General features: G+C 54.5%; 2 protein-coding genes across 2 annotated transcripts; both read left to right on the forward strand.

Annotated features, from left to right (window-relative positions):
* Positions 1–246: 246 nt before the first annotated feature.
* On the forward strand, positions 247–1,221 carry LOC131554606 (olfactory receptor 51G2-like). The gene has a single exon (XM_058800128.1). It carries the CDS (start codon positions 247–249, stop codon positions 1,219–1,221), a length of 975 nt encoding a protein of 324 aa, XP_058656111.1.
* A 4,295-nt stretch (positions 1,222–5,516) lies between these two features.
* Positions 5,517–6,476, forward strand: LOC131554688 (olfactory receptor 51E2-like). The gene has a single exon (XM_058800239.1). It carries the CDS (start codon positions 5,526–5,528, stop codon positions 6,474–6,476), a length of 951 nt encoding a protein of 316 aa, XP_058656222.1. The 5' UTR covers positions 5,517–5,525.
* The last annotated feature ends 11,059 nt before the right edge of the window (positions 6,477–17,535 follow it).

The following is a 17,535-nucleotide window of genomic DNA, read 5'->3' on the forward strand; positions in this document are numbered from 1 at the left end:
CAGGAGTGTAGCTGTGTGTTTGGGGTTACATGGGTGAAGAGGGGCTGTGTGTTTCCCTCAGTTTGGGGTTACATGGGTGCACAGGAGCTGTGTGTGGCACCGTTCCCAGCCAGCTCAGGGATCCCTGCAGAGGCTGGTGGGCAGCTGGAGGGATGTGCAGCTCCTCGGCTCAGCACAGAGTCCAGCACTGTGGGGTTTGTGTCGTTGGTTTGTTTTAGGTCTAGGCCATGTGAGAGCTGAGCTGGGATGGAGCATGACTCACACACCCCCTGGGAATTCAATGGCTCCTTCCATCAGCCTTCAGCTTTCCTCATGATGGGCATCCCGGGCCTGGAGGCCCTTCACCCCTGGATCTCCATCCCCTTCTGTGCCCTGTACCTCTCTGCTCTGCTGGGGAACTGCGTGATCCTGTTCATCATCAGGAGGACCCCGAGCCTGCACGAGCCCATGTACTGTTTCCTGTGCATGCTGGCCCTCACGGACCTGGGGCTGGCCCTGTGCACCCTGCCCACCACGCTGGGCCTCTTCTGGTTCGGCGCGCGCCGCATCGGCTTCGACGCCTGCCTCACGCAGATGTACTTCATCCACATCCTGTCCTTCATCGAGTCCTCCGTGCTGCTGGCCATGGCCTTCGACCGCTTCATGGCCATCTCGCACCCGCTGCGGCACGCGGCCATCCTCACCAGGAGCACCGTGCTCAAGATAGGCCTGGCCATCGTGCTCAGGGGCGTGCTCTCGCTGCTCCCCATCCCCTTCCTGCTCCGGAGGCTGACCTACTGCGGCAGGACCGAGCTGTCCCACTCCTTCTGCTTCCACCCCGACATCATGAACCTGGCCTGCGCCGACATCAAGGTCAACGTCTTCTATGGCATGATCATCCTCCTGTCCACCGTGGGCACGGACTTCATCTTCATCGTGCTCTCCTACATCCTCATCATCAGAACCGTGCTCAGCCTCACCACCAGGGAGGAGTGCCTGAAGGCCCTGAACACCTGTGTGTCCCACATCTGTGCTGTGCTCGTGTTCTTCATCCCCATGATCGGGCTGTCCATGATCCACCGCTTCGGGAAGAACGTCCCTCCCCTGGTGAACACCTTGGTAGCCTACACCTACCTCATCATCCCCCCTGCCCTCAACCCCGTCATCTACAGCATCAAATCCACCCACATCCGGGAGGCCCTGCTCAGGGCCCTGTGCAGGAAGCGGGGCTCTCACTGGTAGCTTCCTCCTCCAGAGGTTCTGCCAGGAGGTGCTGATGGACTGGGCTGTGTGTCAGAGCTCTGGGATGGGCTGTGTGTCTGTCAGACCCCTGGGCTGGGCTGTCTGTGTGTGTGTCAGATCCCTGGCACCGGGCTGTGTGTCAGCTCTCTGGGACTGGTTTCTCTGTCAGACCCCTGGGGCTGGTTCCTTGCTCAGAGCTCTTGGCCTGGTTTCCCACCCAGAGCTGGTGGTCTGCTCTCTTGGTGCTCCATCCATGCAGGTTGCTGCCAGAGAAAAGAGCAGCAGATCCACTGGGGTGCTGTATCCCAGCCCAGAGCTGTGAGCTTTCATGTTGTGTCCTGGCATGGTGCTTTCCTCCCTTCCTGCACAGAGCATTGCTCATTAGGCCTTGTTGGGGGCCCAGGGCACTCTCAGCCCCTCTGAAAAACATGCTCAGCCATCACCCATGTGTTCAGAGTGCTGTGCCCATCCCCAGTGAGAAAACAGCTGCTTGTGCATCTCTTTTGGAAGCTTTTGAGTCTTAGCAGCATGCCAAGTCTAAATAATGTCCCATTCATTGTTCTGCATTGAGTGTCATGTATGTGCAGCATCTGCAATAAAATCCATCTATTCCTTGTGAAAGGTCATAAGATTTGAGGGAGCCTTTTTTGTGTCTGTATGATGCAGAAAGATGAGGTTGAAGCTGCCTAAAATCTTCAGGGTGTGCTGCAGATGAGTGGGACTGGATGAGCCAGGTGTGCCTCTGGATGGGCTTGGGGGTTTGCTGGGGCTGGAAGCTCTCCTGCAAAAAAAGAGAGGAGTTCAAAAACATGGTAGGAATGGCTAAACATCCTGACAAGCAGGCCCACATGGTGCTGCTGCCTTCCCCCTGAGCTCTGCTGGTGCTGGCTGTGCCCCTCAGGGGTGGGAGGAGATCCCCAGGGACACCCAAAGGTGGGAGATGACAGCATGTCCAGCACGTCCTTGCTCTGCTGCAGGCTGGGTCTGACCAGGCAGGCAGAAAGGTTTGATGGTTCTCCATGGTTCTCCTGGCTCCCACAGAGGAGCTGGGTGTCAGCCAGGCAGGCAGAAAGGTCTCATGGTTCTCCATGGTTCCTCATGGTTCTCCTGGCTCCCACAGAGGAGCTGGGTGTCAGCCAGGCAGGCAGAAAGGTCTCATGGTTCCTCATGCTTCTCCTGGCTCCCACAGAGGAGCTGGGTCTGACCAGGCAGGCAGAAAGGTCTCATGGTTCTCCATGGTTCCTCATGGTTCTCCTGGCTCCCACAGAGGAGCTGGGTCTGACCAGGCAGGCAGAGGTCTCATGGTTCCTCATGGTTCTCCTGGCTCCCACAGACAGGATAAAGTGTCCCAAAGTCACAGAACAGAATCACAGAACCACCAGGGTTGGAAAAGCTCTCCCAGACCTGTGACTGATCCCCCACCTTGTCACTCACACCAGAGCACTGAGAGCCACGTCCTGCTGTAAATATTTCACTCTCCAAATGGCAGAGCTGTGGTTCTGTTATCTCAAACCACCTTTTGGCCAGTCTGGAGCACGGTGGAGATGAAGCAACAGTCAGTGTTTGCCTGGGAGGGATGAAGCTGCAAAGGCACCAGGACAGGATCCCAGCCCTGCACTGTCCTGGTTTTGCCTGGCACTGAGCACTTCACCGGCCCAGATCAGACTCTCTGTTCTGCTCCACATGTGCAGTAGCTGGAGAGAAAAAAACTGACAGAAAAAAATGATGTGGAAACAGCTCCATAAACCAGCAGCAAGAGGGCAGGGAGGATTCCCGAGGGGAGGATTGCCAGGCCACTGCCTGCTCTGTGCTGTGCTCATTATCTCACTGTGTCCCAGGGTCCCTGCCCAGGGTGAGACACCAACAACCAGGAACTCAGCCTGGGGAGCAGCTCCCACTGGCACTGGGAAGGGGAGAGCTCTGCTCAAATACCTCTGACCTAAACTGGAGCTTGCAGGAGAAATGAACAGAAGAGAACAACAACCAGGAGAGGAGAGCTTTGCTGTGGAGAGGCCTGGCGTGCAGCATCCTCACACGGGACTCTGAAATTGAGAATTCTGAGAAGATTCTGAGTCTGCTCCCATTCTGAAAACTTCCAGAGTTCATCCCTGGATGTCTGTGTTTCCTGGCTGCCACTGTTCTCCAGAACAGCTCTGAAACAAAAACCCTGAGGAGCCTCTGCCACAGTAAGGAAATGTTTGTTGGGAGTTGGAGGGCAAAGTGTGGGGCATTTATCAGCACATCTGTCAGCACAGCTGGAGAGCACAGTGAAGGGGCAATGAAAGAGGGAGAGAGAAAGGTTGGAGGGGAAAGGGAAGGGAAAAAGGGAGAAGGCAGAGAAGGAGAAAGAAGGAGAAGAAAGATGGGAGAGCTGGGGTGGTTCAGCCTGGAGAGGAGAAAGGAGAGCTCAGAGCCCCTGGCAGGGCCTGCAGGGGCTCCAGCAGAGCTGCAGAGGGACTGGGGACAAGGCCTGCAGGGACAGCACCCAGGGAATGGCTGCCAGTGCCAGAGGGCAGGGCTGGGTGGGACATTGGCAGTGAGGAATTGTTCCCTGGCAGGGTGGGCAGGCCCTGGCACAGGGTGCCCAGAGCAGCTGGGGCTGCCCCTGCACCCCTGGCAGTGCCCAAGGCTGGGCTGGACACTGGGGCTTGGAGCCATAGAAGGTGTCCCTGCCATGGCAGGAGAAGGAATAGGATGAATTTTAAGGTTCCTCCCAACCCAAACCATTCCATGGTTCTTCAGTGAGGTGGGGATTGGTCAAAGGTGTGACTCAATGGCCCTGGATTTCCAGCCTCAGTGATTCTGTGGGTTACTGCTGGGGGTGCTGCTTGGATCTCCCTAGGAAAATAAATCTGCATTTCCTGGTGTTTCAAAGGCATGGATGCAGCCTCCATCTCTGCAGAATTCCGGGCCCTCACAGCACCTGCTCTGTCCACCAGCAATCCCAAATCCTGAGCCACTCATGAAAACCTGACTCATTTATCAGTGCCAGAGAATTAGAGACGAGCTGCAGCACTAGGGGTTGTTTCAGTGCCTGTCCCACAGCCCCACTCCCTCCGGGAAATGATCGGGAGGGCAGGATTTTCCAGTGGGACTCAGGTAATTCCATCAGGGCTGGCAGCTGAGGTGCCTCAGTACCTGCTGGTGATTTCTGAGGCTCCGTGTTCATTCTGTTTGTGTCTAAATCCAAGTGCTTGGCTGACAGCGCCATCCCTGGAATAGATTTTGGGCACAGTGACAGCAGCAGTCCTCCCACACTGAGTGTAAATCGGGTATAAAAAGCTACAATGTGAGTGCTCCTTGTTATACATCTGAGATGGAAAAGCCCCACACCGGGAGAATAAAGCCTGATGCTATTTCAGTTCTTCAGCACAGATGTGCAGTAAAAACCCCATGTTTCACAGCCCAACATTACTTATAGAATTACTCCATTAATAACCTGCAGGGCTTGCCATAAAACCACTTTGCATGGTTGATTTGCACAGACTGGACACAAAGGAACAACCAGGAAGCTCAGGTTGAGCTTGACCTTGTGCTGCCCATCCAGGGCAGGAGGGATGGTGGGCTCATTCCATGTACTGGCTTGCTGCCTGAAAATAGAAAGGTACCTAAAGCAAAGCTTTTTCTGTATCTTCAGGCCATCATCTTTGGATCACAGCACTCCTGGAAAACCTACAAATACAGAATAAGGTAAACAATCTGATTATTTTCTTCTCCAGATATTCTGGTTTTTCCATACATGTTTTTCATAGGATGAAAATCCAATTTGTATGTGCAAAAACATTTGAAAGATCCCTGTCTTCCTGTGCCTGTGAGCTGTTCTGGGGAGGGCTGGGTCGTGGGAGGCAGCACTGCCAGCTCCAGCCTCACTGAGCACATTTCTGACAGGCCACCACAGAACATATGGAAAAAATCAGGCAGCACTGAAGTATTACAGAAAGCACTGAAAATCTGCGGGTGTTTTTGTTATAATTTTTAATTTTGTCCTTTAAAAAGAAAAGCAAACCAGTTCAGCTGATAGGTTTATAATTGAAAAGGTTGATTTTACGGTGTTCTGCCTTTTAGAGAATTCAGGCAATTCCTGAACTCAAATGTCAGCATTTTGTCAGTGCATATGTTGCTGCACAGAGCCATAACGGGGTAAAAAACCCGGAGAGGAGCTGCTCCATCAGCGTGGCAGCTCTGAGCATCCCCGGAATGGCCCTGTGGGATCGCGAGCCATGGGAAAGGGCTCGTAAACCGTCCCCTTTGTGTTTCCCTCGCAGCAGGAGGCGCCGGGCCTGGCATGAGTGTCCCTGGGGGCCATGCCTGTCTCCAACAGCTCTGAGCTCAGCCCGTCCTTCCTGCTGGCCGGCCCGCCGGGGCTGGAGGGAGCGCACTCCTGGCTGCCCGCGGTGCTGTGCGCGGCCTACGTGCTGGCCGTGCTGGCCAACGGCGCCGTGCTGCTGGCCGTGCGCGCCGAGCCGGGCCTGCACGCGCCCATGTACCTCTTCCTGTGCATGCTGGCCGCCGTCGACCTGGCGCTGGCCTCGGCCACCGTGCCGCGCACCCTCTGCCTCTACTGGCTGGGCAGCCGCCGCATCGGCTTCGGCGCCTGCCTCACGCAGATGTTCCTCATCCACGCGCTCTCGGCCGCCGAGTCCACCGTGCTGCTGGCCATGGCGGCCGACCGCTACGTGGCCATCTGCCACCCGCTGCGCCACGCCGCCGTGCTCGACGGCCGCGCCACGGCCAAGGTGGGGCTGCTGGCCCTGGCGCGCGGCGTGCTCTTCTTCCTGCCGCTGCCCCTGCTGCTGCTGCCGCTGCCCTTCTGCGGGCCCCGCCGCCTGTCCCACTCCTTCTGCCTGCACCAGGACGTGATGAACCTGGCCTGCGCCAACACCACCCCCAGCGTGGTGTACGGGCTCACCGCCATCCTGCTGGTCATGGGGCTGGACGCCGTGCTCATCTGCCTCTCCTACCTGCTCATCCTCAGGGCCGTGCTGCGCCTGGCGGCCTGGAGGGAGCGGCTCAAGGTGTTCGGCACCTGCGTCGCCCACATCTGCGTGGTGCTGGCCTTCTATGTGCCCCTGATCGGGCTCTCCGTGGTGCACAGGTTCGGCAAGGACCTGGCGCCGCTGGTCCACATCATCATGGGCAACGTCTACATCCTGGTGCCCGCTGTGCTCAACCCCATCATCTACGGGGTGAGGAGCAAGCAGATCCAGAGGACGATCCTGAGCTTGATCCGTGTCACTGACAGAGCTCCCCGGTGACCCGAGCCCGGCCGTTGCCCCATACCCTCACCCTGGCTCACCCGGTTTTACATCAGAGCCTTTGGTGCCGGACCGTCCTCTCCGTGTGCTCTGAGGGGCGGCCACCAGGCTTGTAAACTCCTCCCGAGAGTGTTGGCCCTCACCAAACTCAGAGAGAAATGACTGCAGTGATCTAAATCCAATCCAAATCCCACCAAATTCACAGAGAAATGACTGCAATGATCTAAACCAAATCCCACTCTCACCACAGAGAGAAATGGCTGCAATGATTAAATCCAATCCCTATCACACCAAACTCACAGAGAAATTACTGCAATGATCCAAACCCAATCCCACTCTCAGCAATCTCTGAGAGAAATTACTGCAATTATCTAAACCCAATCCCAATCTCACCAAACTCAGAGAGAAATTACTGCAATGATCTAAACCCAATCCCAATCTCACCAAACTCAGAGAGAAATGTCTGCAATGATCTAAACCCAATCCAAACCTCACCAAACTAACAGAGAAATGACTGCAGTGTTCTGAACCCAATCCCAACCTCACCAAACTCACAGAGAAATGATTGCAATGATCTAAACCCAATCCCAATCTCATCAAACTCAGAAATGACTGCAATGATCTAAATCCAAGCCCGACCTGGCAGGATCCACAAGAAGGGAAAAGTGACTTCGCAAACTCACGCAGATGTCCCAACAAGATTGCTCCTCTTGGTTCCCTTCTCACCTCTAACCATGGCAGAGCAGAGAAAATGCTGGATGGTTTGGGATGATTTAGTTAATTCCTTGTTTTCACATTGAGTACAGTCACATACCAGAAGTATTGCCAGAAAGCTTGCATGTAGCATCATTCTTTAAGTAAAATAATTACAGGACGCCTGTCCAAAGTGACATTACAGATGCAGAAATGCATTTCAGAGAAAGAATGTCCACCTCTGTGGTCTTGTTCTGACCTGCTGGGTGCTCTGTCAAGACCCCTCAATCTCCTCATAGCAGATACTGTGGAAAAACTTCAGACTCAGAGTTACTGGTAGCAATTGTAAAAAATAATTCAAATTAGTAATTGTATTCAATAAAATGGAAACATCTCAAGGGAAAAAAATAAGCAAGTTGTAAATGCCAGTGATGATTCCAAGCTGAAGGAAGTCTAGTTGCCAAGCCAAAGGTGTTCCACACTGGGAATTCCTAAAACGAAGTCCTGTCACTAGCACCACTGAGCAGAATGTGGCACCATCCCCTGGCACTGGGAGAGGTGTGGATGGATTGATGGGAACCCTCTCAGTGCTCTCATTACCAGGAGCTGTGGTTTCACACTCGAGGTGGAATCAGGGATGTTCCCATGGGGGCAGACACAGAGATCCCTCAGGGAGGGGCTGCAGGGCTGAGCTCCCCTTTGGTCGCTGTGGGTTTGGCTGCCCAGGAGGGGCACCAGGCCCTGCCAGACCTGTCTGGGGGGCTGCAGCAGCCCTGCTCTGACCCCAGGGTCTCCATTGGCATCCCAGAACCCCAAATCCCTGGGGCTGGCACAGCCCTGCCAGCCCATGCAGTGCCAGCTGTGCCCACCTTGTGCCCAGCCCAGAGCACTCAGTGCCACCTCCAGGGCACACCTGCAGGGATGGGCACTGCAAAGCTCCCTGGGCAGCCCCTGCCAAGGCCTGAGCTCCCTTTCCATGGGCAAATTGCTGCTGCTGTCCCAGCTGAGCCTGCCCTGGCCCAGCCTGAGGCCGCTCCCTCTGCTCCTGTCCCTGTTCCCTGGAGCAGAGCCCGACCCCCCCGGCTGTGCCCTCCTGGCAGGGACTTGTGCAGAGCCACGAGGGCCCCTGAGCCTCCTTTGCTCCAGCCCCAGCCCCTTCCAGCTCCTCAGGGATTCTGCAGCCCCTTCCAGCTCCTCAGGGATTCTGCAGCCCCTTCCAGCTCCTCAGGGATTCTGCAGCCCCTTCCAGCTCCTCAGGGATTCTGCAGCCCCTTCCAGCTCCCTCAGCCATTCCCCATGGTCTGGCTCTCCAGGACAGAGGCCAGCTCCCAGAGCTCAGGGCCCTTGTCCCTTGTCCATCTCTAGATGGGAGATGTCACCAAAGGCTCTGCCAGGCCCCAGTGCTGCAGTGTTTGGTGCAGTTTGGTGCAGTTTCTTCCCAGTTCCAGCCAATGCTGAGAGCAAAACAAGCCTCATTTTTGTAGTCTGTGATGGTAGAGCTTCAGTCTTGGCATAACCTTTTCTGCTAAATCCAACCCCAATTTATTTCAAAGTAAATTCTTTCATTTAGGCGAGTTGCAAACAGTTCTCATCTGGGACTTCAAGGCAATTCTGTCCCCTGTCATTTTTGGCATATTCTGGTTTAATAGAGCTCAGGAGGGTAAAAAAATCCATAAAAATGAAAACAATCTGTACCTACCTAATGTGATTTGGGAAATGTGAATGAATTTTTCAGAGGCATTATGGGTCTAAACCCTTTTCAGGTGGCCATGGCACTGAGAAATGGCTCCTGCTCATTCCCCATATGTTCCTTTATTTCCTCTTGTGCTGAGAAAAAAATTAATAAAGAAAAATGAATGAAGCACCCCAGAATGCTGTATTGTATTTTCTAGTCATTTATTTCTCAGAGAGTTAATAGAGGCTGGGAGCAGGAAGGCATGCTGGATTGATTTCTCCTGGGTGCAGATAAAACTCACCCACAGCTTGTTCTCCAAAGTTCAGTCATTGCTTTGCTGGGGAACAGAACATGCTGTAACGTGGCACTTGCTCACAAAGAACACAGCAGCCACCTTCCTCCTGGAATGGCCGGCGCTGAGGGCCCAGGGCACCTCTCTGCAGCAGAAGGAAAACCTCAACCCCACCGTGGGCACACCCAGCCCGCATCTCCTCTGTGAGCAGGGCCAGAGACAGCTGGGGCTGGCCCAGCTCAGCTGGGAAGGGTTGGGCACATTCACTGGAAAGGGAAGGGTTAGAGGGAGGAAAAAGGAGGGTGGGAGAGGTGGCAATAGAGGCAACAAGGACACACACGGGGCTGTAGCAGTGGGAGATCTCCTAGAACATCTCCTGGCATCCTATCTTCTCCTAGAAGATCTCCTCTGATCCTCTCCTCTGATCCTCTCCTCTCCTCTCCTCTCCTCTCCTCTCCTCTCCTCTCCTCTCCTCTCCTCTCCTCTCCTCTCCTCTCCTCTCCTCTCCTCTCCTCTCCTCTCCTCTCCTCTCCTCTCCTCTCCTCTCCTCTCCTCTCCTCTCCTCTCCTCTCCTCTCCTCTCCTCTCCTCTCCTCTCCTCTCCTCTCCTCTCCTCTCCTCTCCTCTCCTCTCCTCTCCTCTCCTCTCCTCTCCTCTCCTCTCCTCTCCTCTCCTCTCCTCTCCTCTCCTCTCCTCTCCTCTCCTCTCCTCTCCTCTCCTCTCCTCTCCTCCTCTCCTTGGTGACACCCAGCCCAAGTGACCTGGACAAACACAGTTCAGGTTCCCAAATCTGCCTCCTTGCATCATCATCCTCCCTCTGTGCCATGGGTTTGGTGCTCCTGACTTCCCTCTCCACGCCTGGGTGAGAGCTGGGGATGAGAAGCAGCCGAGCAGGGGTAGATTGCTGTTGTTTGGAAAGGATCATTAGTACATACTGCAACAGTCTCAATTGCAAACCCAACAATTAACCCCACATTTAAGCTTGAGCTGCCCAGAGAAGGGCAATGGAGCTGGGGAAGGGTCGGGTGGGGATCAGGCTCTGCTGCCAGGGAACAGGGACAGGAGCAGAGGGAGCGGCCTCAGGCTGGGCCAGGGCAGGCTCAGCTGGGACAGCAGCAGCAATTTGCCCATGGAAAGGGAGCTCAGGCCTTGGCAGGGGCTGCCCAGGGAGCTTTGCAGTGCCCATCCCTGCAGGTGTGCCCTGGAGGTGGCACTGAGTGCTCTGGGCTGGGCACAAGGTGGGCACAGCTGGCACTGCATGGGCTGGCAGGGCTGTGCCAGCCCCGGGGGTTTAGGGATTCTGGTCCAGTGGAAGGTGTCCCTGCCCATGGCAGGGGCGTGGAACTCGATGATCCATCAGGTTCCTTCACACACAAGCCCTTCTATCTCTCTATGATGGCTCTTGGATCTCCTCCAAATCAAAACACTGGCACAAACCAGGTACAGAACAGCAAAACTCAGCCCTGTTTGCAAGGTTATCGGCACTGAGTGGGTTAAAAACTGCCACCTTCTCTGGCTCCTGTCTCTAATTAGCCTGAGGTATCGGGAGATGCAGAGCTCCCTGCTGGGATTGGTGTGTCAGGCAGAAACACATCCCAGGTCTCTGCGGAGCAGAGTCCCCTGGAGGGGCAGGTGAGTGCTCAGGGCTGGGGCAGCGATCCTGCTCTGCAGGAAGGGCCATGGGCAGCCCCACGCTGCCCTGCCCTGGGAGCTGTGTTCCCTCTGCTCCCCACAGAGAGTGAACCTTTAGGTAGAGCACCACCAGCAGAGGCAGCTGCCTGGGAGCAGCAAAGAAGAAAACTGCCAGGACTTGCAATTCAAACTGCGATGTTTAAATGCACATGGAAAAAATGGGGAATGTCCCCAGCGTGCAGGTGGCCCCCAGCCAAAGCAGCTGGGAGGGTTCCAGCTCCAGCTGGCACTGGTGGCAGTGCTGGGATGGTCACAGGGTGACCAGGGTGACACCTGTGGGGACGCAGCAGCACCAGAGCCCAGCCCGGCTGCATCAGAGCCTGGGGGTGTCCGTGAGACCAGAACCCCCAAAATCCCTGGGGCTGGCACAGCCCTGCCAGCCCATGCAGTGCCAGCTGTGCCCCGTGGGCACCTTGTGCCCAGCCCAGAGCACTCAGTGCCACCTCCAGGGCACACCTGCAGGGATGGGCACTGCAGAGCTCCCTGGCGCTGTTCTGGGGCACTGCCCATCCTCTGCTGCCTGCAGGTCTCCATCAGGTGCTGGAAGGTTCCATGTGACCGTGTTCACTGGGGTCTGAGGATGAGGGAAGAGACGAGGATCTGACTCCATGTTTCAGAAGGCTGATTTATTATTTTATTATATATATTACATTAAAACTATACTAAAAGAATGGAAGAGAGGATTTCCTCAGAAAATCCTTCTGGAAGGAATGCAAGGAATTTCCTCCTGCCCCACCTGCACCTCCTTCTGCCCCACCTGCACCTCCTTCTGCCCCACTCTGAGCCCCATTGTGTGAGCAGCTCTGGGACAGGGTTCTCATCCTCCCCCAGCACAAGGCAGCCTGACCCATGGGTTCTGACTCGATCTCTCTAAAGGCTTTTCCCACCTTTCTGACTCTGTCTGTGCCTCAATCGGTGCTCAGTTTCCTGCAGCTGTGGGTAAACTCAACAAGGGATGGCACCATGAGTGCTCAGGGAGGAATCTCCCTCCCTAGCCCGAGTTTAAGAGATCCATCCATGCAGAAATCACTCGATTCTCTGCTCTGTCACCACTGCCCAGGAGGCTTCATCAATGGTGGGGTGAAAGTTGGCATAAAAGCATTCACAATCTGACTTCTGCACCCCTGGGAATGCGGGGCTCACCCCTCACAGGAGTCAAACTCCTCACTGCTAAAATCCTTTCACAATTTATAAAACATCCTCTCCTGACTAATTATTTTCCCTGTAAGGCTGAGTAGTTGTGAAAGACCTTCCTGCAGCAGATCTCATCTCATGCAGAGCGCTCCTGCACTGTGTGGTGGCATTTAAACGCCCCATAAGAAGGGGCATTCACACCTCTCCTTCCTGCCCCACAGAGGCTCTGCAGGAACGTTTCCCTCTGCCTGGACTCCCTTAAATAAACCAGCACCACTTCCCCACCCTGTCTGAGATCACTCCCAGGCCTGTTCAGCTCCTGGGGCCAGCCCAAGGCAGCCCCACAGCAGCTGCAGCTGGACACGGGGGTTCACTCAGGAGCTCTTTGCATCATCCCCTCTGGCACAGCAGAGCAGCCAAATGAGGAGGAGGAAGAGGAGGAGGAGGAGGAGAAGGAGAAGGAGAAGGAGAAGGAGAAGGAGAAGGAGAAGGAGAAGGAGAAGGAGAAGGAGAAGGAGAAGGAGAAGGAGAAGGAGAAGGAGAAGGGGAAGAAGAAGAAGAAGAAGAAGAAGAAGAAGAAGAAGAAGAAGAAGAAGAAGACGAAGAAGAAGAAGAAGAAGAAGAAGAAGAAGAAGAAGAAGAAGAAGAAGAAGAAGAAGAAGAAGAAGAAGAAGAGGAAGAAGAAGAAGAAGAAGAAGAAGAAGGAGGAGAAGAAGAGGAAGAAGTAGCACAGAATCACCCTGGGATTCCTGGGGGACCCTGTGCAGGGGGATGCAAAGGCATTCCCTGGCAGCCTGGAGGGAAGATGCTCTGGCAGCTCCTGTTTGAGTTTGGATATAGAAGATCTGTTTCAATATTTGTGTTTAAGGCAGAATGATCTGGGCTTTTCTGGGCTGCTTTCAGCTGCCAGCTCTGGACAAACACGAGCTCCCTCTGGCAGTGCTGCTGTGGGGGCAGTGGGGAGCAGTGGGGACCACAGGGAGGGTGCCCTGTCACCCAGAGCTGCTGCCCTCAGACCCTTTTCCTTGTTGGGGAGAGGTGTGCTCACCATTTATCCACAGCAGGGGTGGCACATACTGCCCGTGGCTGTGCCAGCTGTGCCAGCTGTACCAGATGTGCCAGCTGTGCCAGATGTGCCATGGTGCCATCAGTGGCTGTGACAGCCACCTGAGACAGCTCCCCTCAGAGCAGGGCCCTGCACCAGGGCCAGACACCCCTGAAGAAGGTCAATCCCTGCCATTGTCCACCCTGCCCAGGTGGGTAAATGGGGCGAAATCCCTCAGGATCTCTGCTGCCCACAGTGACCCCAGGTGTGTCACAAAGTCTCTGTTCCCAGCCCGTTGCTTGAAGGAGTCAGAGCTCTTCATTTCTCATTCTCCAGGTTGTTTATTGTTCCTTATCTATACAATATTTTCTCCTGACCTGCAGAGGTCTGTTCAGCAGGTCAGACAGAGGCACACTGACAGCCCTCAGAGGCAGTGTCATGTTTTTATACTAAAAACTACATGTGCAATATTTACAATTCCTTCCCAATACCTATCACCTATGTTAGACAGCGAGCTTCTACTCTAAACCAACCCAAAAGTGCCACCATCACAGCAGAAGATGGAGGCCAAGAAGAAGAAGGAGAAAGGCTGGATGTGCCCAGATTCCTCCATCTTACTCCTTGAACCCCCGTTCTAAAAACCCTAAAATCTATTTTTCACCCTGTAATAAATATTATTCTACTTATACTTTTATGGCTTGCAGATCCTCATATAAGGCTGGTAATTTGCTCCATGGGTCATAATCCAACCCACAGGGGCATTCTGGGCTCTGTGCCAGGGTCTCTGAGCCTCTGGCAGGGGTCTGGGCAATCCAGGACAGACAGAGGGATGTCCTGAATTCCTGAATTCCAACAGAAACCTTCTCTTCCAGCATGCAGAAGTCACTCCCTGAGCACAGGGAGCTGCCAGAGCTCTCCCCTCCAGGAGAGGGTGGTGTGGTTATTGCTGATTTCATTCCTGCTGGAAAACTGCAGTTTGTACAGCTGAGCCCAAACCTGCCACCGCTGGGCTGGCAGACGTTCCCAGAGCTGCTTTTTGGCACCCACAGGCTGCTGGGCGCCTGGCACAGCCTGGCTGCCCTGCCTGGGCTCCCAGCTCTGGGAGGCACAACCTGCCTGGCACAGAGGCGCTTCCCCAGCCTCTGTGCCAAGGGTATTTTTGGGGAAGGAAAGGATCGTCATGGGGCTTTTTCACAAAATGGAGGAAAAATAGAGGTGCAAATGATTAAAAAAAAATAATAATAATAGTGACAAGAATAGATGTGAAGTGAGGATGGGGCTCCCTGCCAGCAGAGAAGATGTGCTTACAGCACCCACAGAGCAGAGATCCAGGAACCACCTCCACAAAGCACTGACCCCACACACAGGTCTCCAGGGCAGGGACATCTCCAGGTGACCCCAAGCCAGGTCCTGGTGTGTGCACAGGGTTCTCCTCTGGGCCTGGCAGGCCAGAGCAAGGAGCAGGGGGCTCCCAGCATGTCAGAGCCCAGGACATCCCTCTGGCTGCCCTGGATGGCTCCAGACCCTGCCAGGGGCTCAGAGACCTTGGCACAGAGTCACAGACACCTGTGCCTTTGATTTTAGCCCATGGAAACAATTCCCAGCTTTGTGTGAGGAGTTACAGGCCATGAGAGTTTGAGTAGAATGATAGTGAATTTATCACAGGGTGAAAAAGTAGAATTTTGGGGATTTAGAATGGGGGATTCAAGAGGCAAGATGGAGGAATCTGGGCGTGTCCTGTCTTCCTCCTTCTTCTCCTTCTTCTTCTTGTCCTCCATCTCCTGCTGGGATGGTGGCACTTCTGGATGGGTTTAGAGTAGAGACAGCAGCAGAAGGGGTGTTGGGGCTGCACTGAGCTTGGTGCAGCAGAAGGAAGCCCATGTTCCATGGGGAAATGAGGCTTCAACAGCCCTACAGAAACACAGAGGGCAGCTGTGCCCAGCCCAGAGCCTGCCCTGTGCAGCAGAAGGGAGCAAAGGGAGCCCACGTTCCATGGGGAACTGAGGCTTCAACAGCCCTACAGAAACACAGAGGGCAGCTGTGACCCACACCCATGGTGTGCCCAGGGCATGGATCCTGCCCACTCATGGTGTGCCCAGCTGCACTGCTGCCCAGCCAGGTCCAGCCAGGGGCACTGCTCAGCCCTCCCGCCTGTGCCCGTGGGACACAGCAGCACTGAGTGCCAGGCAGTGCCAGCAGTGGGTGCCAGGCACAGGCTGAGTCCCCAGCTTGGGTGCTGCTGTGCTGATCCTCAGGGCTGGGCACTCCTGCCCTGGGCAGCCCCAGCCCTCCCAGCCAGAGCCAGTGAGGCCAGAGCCGCTGGGGCACTCTGAAAAACACCAATCACTTGGTTTAAAATGTTAAAACTTCAATAGTAATAAAATGGTTATAAAAATAGCAATACAATTAGGGTAATAATAATTTGGACAATTTGGATTAGGACAATATGAGACCATAAATACAAAGAGTTGTGGATGCCCGGGTACCTTTTCTGGGCAGCACAAGCCCGAAAAAGGCCCCACGTTAACAGAGGATTAACCCTTAAAAACAATAACCTGTTGCATATTCATACAGCTCATCCATGATGCATAAATTCCATTCAAACACAGGATTCTGCCTGGGCAGTGTCAGCTCCTTCCTCTGAATCCTGACGGCGTCTCCAGGGCTGAGTGAGGCGGGAAGAAGTTCAATGCTCCTGATGATGGAGCAATAAATTCTCTTTCTCTGAAAGATTCAGGTGTCCTGTGGCTGCTATCTGGTGTGAGTCCTTTTTTAGCAAAAAAGTATCTTACATAGCAGAGTTTCTATTTTAACATTTTGTTATAACCTAAAACTGTATTTGACACACTACGTAATTAATGCAGCATAACTTTCTAACACAACACATCTAATATTCATTTGAATATTTGCCAAAAGCCAATCCTAAAATAGGCATTTTTCACAGTCACAGCTGGGGCTCCGTGAGCCTGGCGGGCTTTTCCAGCCTCAGTGGCTCTGGGATTGGGGTCACTGCAAGAGCCTCACTCTCCCTTCTCCACGTGCTTGGCAAGAGTCAGGCTTTGACAAGAGCTTGACCAGAGTCAGGTTTTCCAAGGCAGAACTTTGTGCAGAGAGGGCTGGGGATGCCTGAGGAGGAGGAGAGGGGTGCCCTGTGTGCACAGCAGCCTTCAGCTGGGCAAAGAGAGGTGCAGGGGATGCCCTGTGAGGCTGCCCCAGAGTAGAGGCTGGGCAGAGCTCCAGAACAAAGCAGGGATTCATTCACAGCATCTCCTCCATGGATCCACCTTGGGCAGCACCAGAGCCCAGCCAGGGCTGCACCCAAGATGAACCAAAATGGCCCCAAAATGAGCCCAAGATGAACCAAAATGGCCCCAAAATGCATGGCCGGGCACGGGCTCTGTCCCTGGGATCAGTTCTGCTCCATTTGCACCTTGCAGTTCATTGTCCCATTGCAGCTTTAGCCCTGCAGTCCCACCCTGCTTGTTTTTCTCTCTCCAGCCCACGGGGTTTGTGCTCCTGGGCTGAGATTTGGGTCATTTGTCCTTGGTGCCCAGCTGGAGCAGGAATTGTTTTGTGTCCCTGCTCTGTGCACAGAGCTCAGCATCCCTGAATGTGAGCCCAGACCCACCCACTAAAGCAGCACAGAATGTGAAAGTTAGAAAAGCTGAACCTGAGGCATCAGAGGGACATGCCATGCAAACACTGCAAACCAAGCCAAAGAGCAGGAGGGTCTGGTCTCTGGGTCACTGTGCAGGCGGTGACTCCTGCACTCACCCCAAGTCAGGTGAGACTCAGGGGCAGGGGAGAGAAGCTCAGCAGCAGCTCAGAAATGTGATTGCTGCAGTGTGTGGGTCTGTGCTGCAGAGAATTTGGGCTGGAAGGGCACTGACAGAGGGGAGGAGGCACGGGGGTGGAACAATGAGGCAAATCAGCTCTGACAGGTCCCTCTGGGGCCTCCAACCTTCCTTCCTCCAAAGCCACCGAGGGATCAGAAACCTTTTCACATGCCCATGCTGTTTCTGAGGGGTTTGCAGCTCTGCTGTGTTGCCATGACACCAGAGAGTGGCAGTGAGGGGGGAGAAGGTTGGGATGCTGCAGGTGCCCTCCCTGCAGCCTCACCTGCTGCTCTGGCCAGGGCATTGAGAGCCCCCCAGGAAAGCTGCAGGGGTCCCTCTGTGCCACAGGCAAGGAGATTTTCTGTCCAAATATCCCCGAGGCATGACACAGCATCAAAAGCTGAAACGGGCCCTGCAGGAGCAGAGATTCTCTGGGCAAGTCGGGAATTTCCATTCAGTTCCTGGAGAAAACAACATCTTTATTTACGTCCCAAGGCCATGAGGCATCTTTTAACCATCAGAGCAGTCCAGTGGCAGTGCCCTCCTGCAGCAGTGCCAAACACAGCACACACATCCCAGGGCAGCTGGTGCTGGCATTGCAGTCCAGCCCCACCAGCTCATCTCCTGAAATGCCCCTGAGCTGCCACTCCTGACAGAATTCCCCTGGGAGGTGTAAATTCCTGCTATAAATAC

This window comes from Ammospiza caudacuta, chromosome 2 (assembly GCF_027887145.1).
Source record: "Ammospiza caudacuta isolate bAmmCau1 chromosome 2, bAmmCau1.pri, whole genome shotgun sequence".
Lineage (NCBI taxonomy): Eukaryota > Metazoa > Chordata > Aves > Passeriformes > Passerellidae > Ammospiza > Ammospiza caudacuta.

Bases quoted from the DNA above. Each gene is read 5' to 3' on its own strand.
- LOC131554606 (XM_058800128.1), top strand. From the start codon at position 247: ATGGAGCATGACTCACACACCCCCTGGGAATTCAATGGCTCCTTCCAT.
- LOC131554688 (XM_058800239.1), top strand. From the start codon at position 5,526: ATGCCTGTCTCCAACAGCTCTGAGCTCAGCCCGTCCTTCCTGCTGGCC.